The 11844-nt window shown below is 41.4% G+C and overlaps 1 protein-coding gene across 1 annotated transcript in view; it reads right to left on the bottom strand.

Annotated features, from left to right (window-relative positions):
• Positions 1–547: 547 nt before the first annotated feature.
• The window catches only part of HACD2 (3-hydroxyacyl-CoA dehydratase 2), an 80306-nt gene continuing 69009 nt past the window's right edge, over positions 548–11844 (bottom strand). Inside the window, exons 5-7 of the mRNA XM_023757301.1 lie at positions 11226–11347; positions 8828–9006; positions 548–3550 (exon numbers count right to left, since the gene is read on the bottom strand). Of these exons, the coding sequence (XP_023613069.1) occupies positions 3468–3550; positions 8828–9006; positions 11226–11347 (384 nt within the window). The 3' untranslated portion in view covers positions 548–3467. The remainder of the gene's footprint in view (positions 3551–8827; positions 9007–11225; positions 11348–11844) is intronic.

The following is an 11844-nucleotide window of genomic DNA, read 5'->3' as shown; positions in this document are numbered from 1 at the left end:
GACATTGGGAGCCTAGAACTAGCAGGTCAGAAGCATCTGCTGAGTATCCTGTGGGCGGAGCAGCCCGGAGGATGCTCTGTCTGTCGAGGCATCTTTAGGATGAGGTACTTGATTCCTTGACCATGTATCTGTCTGATATGCAATGAGCATTGCTGGGCAACAGGAGTATTTCCCCTTTCAACTTACATTAGAAGAGTTAGGCTAAAGACAGAAACAAGACAAAAAACACTGTACGATAAGGGTCCTCAATCATCCACTGATGAGTTTCTTAGATTCCTGGGCACCTACATGAGGTCCCCCTTGTCCCTCTGCAGCCGCATTGGGGACGGGCTTGATAAGCTTGAAGACTGGCAGGAAGAACAAATTTTTGGAAACCTCTTAATATAATCTACTTTTCCTGTAGGTGCAGAACCACATGATGAGCAGAAATACGTTTTAAAACTGTCAAAGAGTGAGCTGGAACCTGTGGCAGAACGGAAACGTGTCCGTGTTCCTACACCACCACTTTCGGGCCAATTTAATGTGAAAAATCACCAGACTCGCTGGCCAGTGTTTCAGACCCAGGCAGAGCACACACCAGTTTATTTTGAAATGCAACACAGATCAGCATTTTATGAATACAACTTACTACTACATTATCAGTAAAAACAGCTTCCAAATGCATGCATAGAAAGTTAAGCATAGTCTTTGAATGCCTTATTTCTAAATATACAAAAAATACATTTAAATTATAGAATTTTAGTGAATCAAAGACTTATAAAATTACAATTTTGGTTTTCACAACATAGAAAAAATACAAAAATGACTATATATGATCATATAAATTTTTACCCAAATTTCAAAGGAGCAGTATGTACTGATTCTGGTGTTTTATGTTTTACCTGAAACTCAGAATTGAAAAGAATTCGTAGGTTGCACCACATCGATGACAACCTTTTATTACAAATGAATAACCAAAAGCACAAGTGGAAATGAGGGCAGTCTCTTCATAGGCCTCTTTAGGGCTACATCTTCTGTAGGAAGCTCGTGCCAGAGGACCGTTCTCGTCTGGCAGGGTGGTGCTTTATTCCAGGACTAACTCTCCACGGTGCCTCTGATCACAGGCAATGCATGTTAAATGAACGATCCCAACCTTAGCAAACAGAAGACAGCAAGTTGCAATTCAGCAGCTCGCGTCTACAAAGCACTACTGCGCACCTCACAGAATCCTCGGCCAGAAGGTGGTCTCGAGAGGGATCTGAAACATCCTGTCAGGGGGCAGCTGATGTCTTTGATTGTGGACTGAAATGAACACTGAAAGTCTGTCAAAACACCCACCAAACACCACCTTTTTCATTCACACTTTGTAGGAAGGTGGGACATTTGGTGGGGTTGGATGGTCTCAATTCCTAAAAGAATGCCACCACTTCAAAGAAAACATTAATTTATGTTGGAGCTAAAAAAAAAACCAAAAAAACACCAGTTACTAGGAGAGGTGGCTGAAGGACATGGTAGCCTGTCTTTACTTATCTGCCACGAGCATTTTAAATGTTTGATGTACAGAAATAAACACTGGGGCTGAGACCCTTTTTGAGAAGAAAGTTGTTTACTGTGTTCTTTTTGCAATTTGAGGCAATACCACTGTCTGCAACAGACTGTTTCCCTAAATAGTGACAAATTATAATAGAGAGGCCTGAATAAATCCAATCCAGCAACCCTGAAAAAAACCTGCACTTTTCATCCCATCATCTAACTATTCCAACAACTGAAAAAAATCTTACCCAGATTAAATAATAAGGCTATTATAATCCAAATTGATTCTATTTGACAGGAGAAATACAGTTTTGAAAAATGAAATGAGAAAAAGCATGAAATATAATTTTTCCCATACATTTTGTTTATCATGTACAATAGATTCTAATCTCAATATGCCCAAGTTAAGAGTGCTGACTGTGCGAAGCAGAATGTTAATGTTCAATTCAAAAGTTATTTATTACACATCTGCCTGCATCACATTTTAGGCTGCATATTTTCTTCTCATTCTTATGTTAACTTTCAAGTGCCTATGAAAATAAGCATTTCAAATTTACTTTCCATTATGACACTCTTCTGACATTAGCAATTATATTTTAAGTGATAATGACTCTATAAGCTAGACTTTTAATGTTTTAAAGATCAACCAATTTTTCCAAAAAAAAAAAAAAAAAAAGGCTCCACGAAGAACATCCTGTGTTTAAAATCTAGTGCACATCTGAGCTTGGGCTTTACATTTTCCTCCAGCCCTTTCTGGAAGAGTCCAAGATGCACAGCTGAGCAATTACATGGCACAAAGACAGGACGCTGATTAAATAATGACCATGAGCAAGGGTTTCTTGGCTGCCCCAGCATGTGGGTGACACTGCTTTCAGCTCCTGACTGCCCACTGGATATCCCACTGCCTCTGGATGTACAACTTGGTGGGAATTACAGAGGACCATAGTTAGGAGAAGTATCCAAACAGAAGAGTTTCATGAAAATTTAAAAATAAAATGATCAGGGTGTAGAAACAGAAACCTCTTCCTGAATGTTCTTCCGACGACATTTCTAAAGTAACACCTTCCATGTGTTTCATGAGCAGATCCTCCCCTTCTGTGACTAGACTGGTTTTGGGCCATAGATGAGAACAATTGCTGCAAATGCATCGCTCAGAGGGGCTCTGAGGACAGGACTGGGGAGTGCCTGTCATTTACTACGCTGAAACTCTCCTTCTGAGCACTGTCGTTTTGTTAAATATGAGTGGGGCTGAGCCCCAGGTAAGGTAAGTTCTCTATATGTACGCATACTTATTAGATTCAAGCACGTTTCTTAGTGGCAGGCAGTAATGACTCAATTGAAAACAAAAGGGTTCTAGGTGTTTTCTGACTATGGGTACTACCCCAAAGCTTCACAGACATACGAACTGTGTATTTCATTCACTAGACATGAGGAAAAGGTCCTAGCCATAACTTCAGAGCATTCCAGAGAACAAAGGTTGCCGCTGCAAAAACACAAACAGTTCTCAGCATGCAGTGGAGCACTTTGAAAGGGGATGCTGACCACGCTGCAGACTGAACAGAACTCCTGCAAGCCGGGCACCCAGCTGGTGCCACCTCCATACTCAGACTGCAACTATCAGGCATTCAGTGTTACAGATCTTTATCAGATACACGAAGGAAATAGGAGGGTAAAAAATGCCAAATCCCTGTCTAGTGCCATCATAAATACTGGAACTTCTGGTTGAAAAAGCATGCTGAATGGACTGGCCAGGGTGTTTTATGTAACAGCTTTTTTTCTTGTTTTATCTTATAAAACCCCAGGCCTGTGTGACACTGGATTTTGGTTTTCGTTTTGTTTAGTATTTTAAAAATAGTTTTACTTATTTTCTATGAAACGTATTGGGAACTCAAAAAGTCTGCAGCATTTTTTTGTTGTTGAAAAGTTTGTTTTTTGGAGGGGTGCAGAAACAGGAACTATTCAAATTTCTTGTGTTCTTCAGTATGAGAAAGGACCTTTCTTCTCTGGTGTATCATGTGGAAGTATAACTGGGGGAAAACTGAAAAGAAAAGAAAGAACTGGTTAAGGAGAACATTTAAAATTGCATGTTTAAAGCACATGAACTTGCCTGGCCAGTGTGGCTCAGTGGTTGAGTGTTGACCCATGAATCAGGAGGTCATGGGTTTGATTCCCAGTCAGGGCACATGTCTGGGTTGTGGGCTCAATCCTCAATAGGGGGCATGCAGGAGACAGCTGATCGATGTTTCTCTCTCATCGATGTTTTATCCCTCTCCCTTTCTCTCTCTCGAAAACAAATAAAAACATGTAAAGCACCTGGACTGAAGTCCTCCTGACTTTCTGACTACTTTATCGTCCAGTTGCCGAGGAGTGACAAAGTGCATTTGGGGAAGGGAAAACGCAGAGACCTACCTTTGCCTGTGTTAGCCACGGAGGAAGGGTCATGTGGCCTGCACTGACAGACATTACTGTCACTACCATTACCAGTCAAGATGCCACAGAGCCAGCAAATTATATTCTTTACACTCGTATTACCTTTACACTCACTCTCTGATTTCACAACAACCAAGTGAAAAATTCTAGTGAGGGAGTCATTGTCCATGTTTCAGAGGAATTCAAGCCCAGAGAAGGCAGGCAACTTGTCTGGTGTTTCACTGCAAATCACTGACAGTCAGGACCAGGCTCTGGGCTGTTCTGTGAAAGGCCAGACTGAGGCGGGGGAGGAGTGCTACTACATCTAATCTGAACACAACTGAGACAGGTTTGAGTGTAGAAAAAGTCTTTATGAAAAGATAGCCAGTATCTTAGTCACTGGAGATTCTGTTCTTGGTAATTTATAGATTACTTTAAAAAGTAAGGGCTCTCAAATGAACTGGACGGTACTGCCTACTTAGGGAATATTTGGAAACGGGCAGAGATCACATTTGGAAAATGCCAGTTTAAGCTGCCTGGCCTTCTCAAAGTTACTGTAAACTGGGGGATTCAATAACCATGTAAAAAACTCCAGTAAGATAGTCTTGGGTGTACAATATCCTTCCTTTCCTCCCCTTCTCAGCAGTTCCAATGTCTATTTTTAGACAATAACTTGTATTTTGGGGGAGGTAATTTCTAGTATTGCCCACGCTCTCTGACAGTTTCTTCCTTTTTAAATGGGTTCCAAGTTGGACAAATTTCAAATGGTCCTCCCAAATTTCAAATGTACTCCAGGCCACCAGTGGGCATGTGCACACAGATCTGATAAGCTACAGAGCGGATGCCGAGCAGGGCTGCCAACCACTCCACTCACTATTTGCAGGCAGAAAGTTATTCACAGAAAAGACCCAGCTTGTGCATGTAATTCAACAGTGAACTATTTTAGTACGAGAGAGCCAAAAAAGTTGACAAGCTCTATAATCTAAAAACTAGAAGTAAAGATATAATTAAACCGTAAGGAATGATAATTGTAATCATTTAAAAACGCGGGCCAGTCACATTTCTATAGATGTGCTTTCGTAAAGGGAAATGTTGTGGCAAAGCACAGAGGCCTTTTCCTCTGGTTGCATTTGATTACAACACCCTGTACAGGGCGGCTACAGCCTCACAGCTAGTTCAGAGGGTGGGAGGGGGGACAGTGAGCTGGAAGCCATTCAGTAGGCCCTCAGCGGCAAGCAGAGCAAGATGGCCAAGTGTGCCTTCATCCCTGTATGCAAGGGCCTGCTGGCTGCCCAAGAGGCAGATGTCAGAAACAGAGGGCAAATATGGCCCTTGAGTTCTTCCACATCTCCTAGAGGTTTCTGAGTGCCTAAGAAAAGGAATGGGATACTTGGGCTGAAGGCTCTCTATAGCTCTAGCAGTGACGTCTTCCTGGGACCAAAATGTGGATGACACTGTCTCCATCGGAATTACCCACATGTTCAGGCTAAACCCAAGTTTTAGGGTTAAAACAATTCCAGATTCATGGCTCCTATGTTTAACTCCATTGGGCTATAATGAAGACTATCCCTAAGAAAACCTCAACCTTACAACAGGCTACTTAGAATTCTACCTTCTGCTCTCCCAGTTCAGGGCACACAGAATGGAGACAGTTGGTGTGTTGGGGTGGGTGTGGGGGCTGGTGGGTGCCACTGTGCCCCTTTCTGTAAGAAGATGGACTCTCTCGCCCTGGCCAGTTTGGTGGACTGAAGGGTGGAGGTTCGATTTGTGGTCAAGGGCACATACTCAGTTGCAGGTTCAATCCCCAGACTCGGTTGGAGTTCATGCAGGAGGCAACCAATAGATGTGTCTCTCTCACATTGATGTTTCTCTCTCTCTCTCTCCCTCCCTTCCATTCTCTATATATAAAAAAAAAAAAATCAATGGCAAAAACATCCTCGGGTAAGGATTTAAAAAAAAAAGAAGAAGAAGAAGATGGATTCTCTCTCTCTCTCTCTAGGGAAGGAAGACTTGGAGGATGAGAGCAACTGGAAATGCTCTGTCTGGGACAAGTTTCGTTTTCAATTTCTCCAAAAATCAGAGCTGTGGTTATAGTTACTGACAACTGGGAGAGCCAGCTTCTTGGTGTCTTCTCCCTACATCATTGTTTCTCAGCCTTTTTATCCCCACTCTATAACCAGTGTTCACCAATGTGGGGAGGGAAAATGTAAACAGGACTTAGACATCTACTGAGTCCCGCAGACACAGCACATACTGCCACTGCCCACAGCAGGGAGGATCACCTTGCACAGGACTCCAAGCTTCCCAACACAAAAGCCCTCCTGGGCCAGGGCTCATGGGCCGCAATCTGGGCTACATGTGCATCAATGCAGTAACAGGTCAGGACCATAAAAGCAGGTGTTGCCTATGTAATATCTATCACAAACTCCCTATTAAACAAGATTAAAAGAAACTTAAGTTGTAGAAAGAAAACCAAATTGGTAAAGACCACATGTCAACAGCAACCTCTCCTAATTCTGCATTTCTTCTAATAAATACAAAGCTTTGGAAAGATGAAATGTGCGGTTGGCCGGAACAAAGTGTACAAACTGGCCTCAGTGCTACCGCCCGTCCCGCCGCCAGCAGACACAGGATTTGCAGCAGGTCAGGTGCCATCTTGAGTTGGGTGGGGAGTCAGGGATTTGGAGGAAATCTTTTAATCTTTATTAGAAATCAACCCCTACTCTTTGTCTAGAAGAGTTAAGCCACCTTAAAAAGGAAAGACTATAAACTTCAACTAAGCCAAGTTCTCTTACCAAAAGGAGGCTGAAAAGGGAAGGGGGAAGGAACTGAGACAAAGAAACAGACGTGCTGAGAAGTCTGTGCAGACACTGGCTGAGGTCTTCTCTCACATTTTAAAGCTGAGGGGAAGCCCCACAGAACCGGGAACGTTCTCCTTGAGGAATGCTACCCATGGGGAGGCTGCCTGTGGGAGACCAGGCCATTCTGCTGTCATGAGGTCAGCAGGGAGAGGCAAGGCTGGGCACTGGCTGGCCATCAGAACACAAGAAAGAGTGGAGGCGCAGACACGGGCTGCCCAGGAGGCTGTTGCGGGGAGGAAGTCCTCCTTTCTGACAGAGACCCTGCAGCAGCCCTGACTTCTGCCAGTGTGGCAGCATCTTGTTATTGGTTTGACTGCACGAGATCCTCCTTGACCCTTTTCAGGTTACCCAGAATGGCATTTCTTCTCTATTTACTCAAAAAACATGTTGAATTTAACCAGTTTAACTGCCACGGTTAATGCCACGCATTCAAAACGGAAGCCATCCCCGTGTCTGTAGACGCTTGTGGCGTACAAAGGGTTACATAAATCTGTGGCGCCTGCTCACTGGGATAATACCTGTTATTCCAGGATGGCAAAACTGCAACTAAGAATTGTTGCTCTGGAGACTGGAAGATGAAACTCTTAGGGAACAACATTGGAAAGGTAAAAAACTGTAAGCTAATTTTTACTACTTGAATTTTTAGACTCTTCCATATTTACCTTCTATTTGATAAGCAACTCCCTTTTACATCTGAGAGATGGCCTTTAGCCACCATGGTTTCAGCACCCAAGAGAAGGACCTGATAATTAATAGAGTGGGAAGTGAATCATGAAGCAGAATTGTGTCCAAGATAAATGCTACATGAAATCAGGATGCAGTTTTTTTCACAATGCATGAAATGCAGGTTTCCTCAGAGGGACACTAACATGTCCTTACAACAGTTAGGATGACTCACACAGTTAGTGCCGTAGGCTGAAGAAAAGCCCAACCCTCCTGTCTGAATTTAACCCAAGGTTTAGGGGAGAAGATAGTACCTTATAGACGAAAATAAGAGCCAGTCACAATGGCTACAGGAATAGCTAAAGGAGAAGAAACCTATGTCCTTTTGGATATGTGGAAATCAACCACAGGATTTCAATGAACAACAGAATCCCAAGAAAAGGACCAAACAACTCTTCCTCAGCAAACAGGACTCACTTCACAGAGGCCTCAAACACAGAATTTTCCCTTTGTTCCCAAGTACGCTGAGGGGCACATTTGATTATCCAGTATAGGCCTTTAGCAGCACTGTTAAATACTGGAAGCCATCCTGAAGAGAACACTATGTTCTGTTCAAATGGTTTTAGTGCTGGTTTCTAAACAGGAGAATTATACAATATCGAAAAAAATAAATTTAATGTTTTTATTTTATTTTTAATCCTCACTCGAAGGATATATTTTTCCCTTGCTCTTAGAAAGAGTAGAAGGCGGGGCGGGGGGGTGGGGGGAGAGTAACATTGATGTGAGAGAGAGACATTGACTGGCTGCCTCCCCCACACGCCCCAACCGGGGCTGGGGAATGAACCTTCAACCCAGGTATGGGGCCCTGACCGGGAATTGAACCTGTGACCCCTCGGTCCATGGGCCGAAGAGCCAACCACTGAGCAACATGCCAGGGCAATTAACCTGTTTTTATTTTGCTATTTGTTTCCAATTAACTACTGATTCCTTAAAAATGAAGAACTGTCTATTTGATATAGTAAAAATGCAAAAACCCCCCACCTCTTTACAATGTTTTTCCGATACCATAATAAGCAGTTCCTGAGAAACAGAAAAAGTCAAGGTAAGGCTTTAATGGCTTTTTTTGTTTTCCACTCAGTACTTTTCCCCAACAGTTACCATCCTGGTAGTCAGTGTTTCAAACCCACACACTAAGAAGGGCTGCATTTTGGCAGCTGTATTGAGGAGTCATCTTTCTACAACTACTACCAGAGAAAATTCCCAATAAACCAGATTTACATTTACCTAAATATGGTGTAAAAACAACCAAAGGCATTTAACTCTAGCTATTGTAGAGCCAATTTTTAACACATAAATGAATTTATGCATAACTGTTTACTTACGTGGAATGTAGGAGATCATTATCAGAATTAGGAATGCATAATAGTCAAAGGAGAAATTGTATTTGTTAGGTAAACTGATGGAGTACAGGCCAGCCTGTCTGACAAAAGGCAAAGCAGCATATATTGTGAGCAATTCTCCTGACACTCCCATTGGATATAGCACAATGAATAGTGTGTACCTAAAACAAAACAAAACAAAATGCTCATTACTGAGGCTCGAAGCCAGTGTTAGTAGAAAGACGCACTCCCACCCTTCTAATCGGTACTGGTCTTTTAGAAAATATTGGTCTGTTTATACATTTTCTTGTTCATCCACTGTTGAAGATTAGGTTTCATAAGCCAGGTTTTTGAAAGGGCCTATAGCAGGTATGTTTCTGACTATTCTAAAATAAAATAAATGTGTTCGGTCAGCCTTAAAAAACTCTTGAAAACAACTCCCTAAACTGAGGTGATGCCAAATATTTGTAAAGCAGGGGCACTGAGTTATGATTTATATTGAACCTACCCTATGGGGTGGGAGTGGATGGGGCATGTGCAGGGAGTTGGGAGAAGGTGTTGGAGCATTTGTCTAGGAATCCTTAACAATGTACACTAAGTCTGATCTATGGACAAAAAAAATAGCGCATTCCATGTGTGTGCACTCCTACAATTAATCAAAGGTCTGTGCATGCTGTTGTGAAAACTGAAATATATGCTAATTTTAAAAATTAAAAATTTATACAAACTTTTCGTGATGTAATTTTTCAATGAAAAAACTATAATTACTATCACATGGGAGAATCCACACAATTTCTTTCACTTTAAAAAGAAATTCTCTATGTTTCAAAGAGAATTCAGAGAGAAGTTCATCCTATGGAATAAACTGGAAGTCATTTCGAGGTATAAGTATTGCTGAAGAAATCATCAGCTCAGATTTTAAAAAGCCTTTGATGCAGCATTATTCACAATAGCCAAGATATGGAAGCAACCTAAGTGTCCATTGATAGATAAAGATGACATACAATGAAATATTACTCAGCCATAACAAATAATAAAACCTTGCTATTTGTGATGGATGGCCCTAGAGGATATTATGCTAAGTGATGTGTCAGACAGAGGACAAAATAACATATTTCACTTACATGTGGAATCTAAAAAACAGAACAAACGGACAAACAAAACAAAACAGAAACAGACTCAGAGACCCAGAAAACAAACTGATGGTTGCTGGAGGGGAGGGGGGATGAGTGGAAAAGGTGAAGGGGAATAAAATACGTTATGGGGATGTGATGTACAGCATAGGGAATACATATAGTCAACAGTATTGTAATAGCTTTGTACAGTGATCTATAATTTTATTGCAGTGATCACTTTGTAAGGTGTATAAATAGTCGGATAACTATGTTGTACACCTGAAACTCATACATAATATTGTATGCCAACTATACTTTAATAATTAAAAAATAAAAAGTCTTTGGCTGTTTGTGGCTGACAGTGAGTACTGAGCTTCAAAATTCCAGGTACAGGAACTTCCAGGAGCTGAGAAATCTGCGAAGATGAAAGGGAGATGTTCTCCACTGCCAACCTCAGCATGCTAAGGGGGATGGTGGAAAAGGAAGAATTTTCCATAGGCCATGGGTAGACAGCTTCCACAATGCCTGCCAGGTTGGTTAGAAACTATGTTTCCCCCATTCTTCCCTTTTCCTAACAAAAATGTTTACTAGGGGAAAAAAGGAAGAAAATAAAGAAGTGCACATACTTGAAATGTCACAAACAACTGGTCTGCCTCTAATTTAATCACCCAACTCATACACTGCCTAGGAACCACTATTTTCCTTCCATGAAAGGAGGCATTTGGGCCCCAAGGATAACTTTGCTCCTTTTGTCAATCCTCCCCATAGTCGTTTTCAACTCAGAAAATTGCTTACAACTGTCTCATGGATTAGTTCAGATAAATAGATGGCCTTTTATCCAACTCATAATGAATATTATTGTAAAAATAATTAAGGCAATATAAACGGATACTAATCTAAACTGCTACTAATTAGAAATTAATTTAAGAGTCATAGCTTGTTGAGAAAATTGAGGAGAACTGGACTTGGTCCAAAAAAACATCATAATGGCAGAAACTCTTCAGTAAAATTTGATGCAGACAAAAAAGGGATGCTACATCAAATCTCTATTGAATAATTTAACTGCAAAGAACTGATTCAATAAAAATAACAAATATAAAAAATTTAAAACAGTATTTCTACAATCAAAATTAAATAGAGTTCCTTATCCTGATGAAATCTACAGACCAGCTTTCTACCCATCCCCCATCTCATACATTTTTTTAAAAAAAACTTAGAAGTAGTATTTAGACAATATTGCAGTGATAGATCATTTCAAAAGTTAGTCTTCATTCCCTGTACTTTACCTGGCCCATTTGATGAGGTAAGGCAGGTGGTTTAATAGACTGAATGTGTAAAAGGAGTAACGGATAATTTCTGTGATTGTCCAGGCAATAACAAACAGAAGGACACTGTCTTCACTCTGTACCTGGAGGAAAAGGAATACAAAAGCAAATAACATTTGATAACAAAAGCACTCACAATGTACAGCACCCCTCCCCCGCAGTCCCTTTACAGAGCTGGGGGTTCCAGCAAGTGGACACAGTCCCTGGTGTCCATCCTCAGTGGCCACACTATTAGGCAGAGAGCTTGCCACAGAAAGGAACTCATGCCCATGACAACTGTGTAGAAAGCCAATGGGAAGGGGCAAGTGAGAGGAGCTCAGCTTACTGATGAGTGAGAGATGCAGGGACTGGGAATGACATGAGCTGTAGCCCACAGAAAGAAATTAACGCGGGGAGAATGTGAATGGATGTTAGTGGGAGCCAAGAGTGGTTAGATAAGAAGGGTAGAAGGGAAGAAGATAAGAAGGGTGGAAAGCTTGGATTCCATTAAGAATTTTCATTTGATCTACAAGACAATTAGGAACCTAAGGAAATTTCAAGGAGGGGTAATATAGTGATTAAAACACAACTGTAGCCCGTT

Source organism: Myotis lucifugus, unplaced genomic scaffold (genome assembly GCF_000147115.1).
Source record: "Myotis lucifugus unplaced genomic scaffold, Myoluc2.0 scaffold_105, whole genome shotgun sequence".
Taxonomy (NCBI): domain Eukaryota; kingdom Metazoa; phylum Chordata; class Mammalia; order Chiroptera; family Vespertilionidae; genus Myotis; species Myotis lucifugus.
This window is presented reverse-complemented; position numbering and strand designations above follow the sequence as displayed.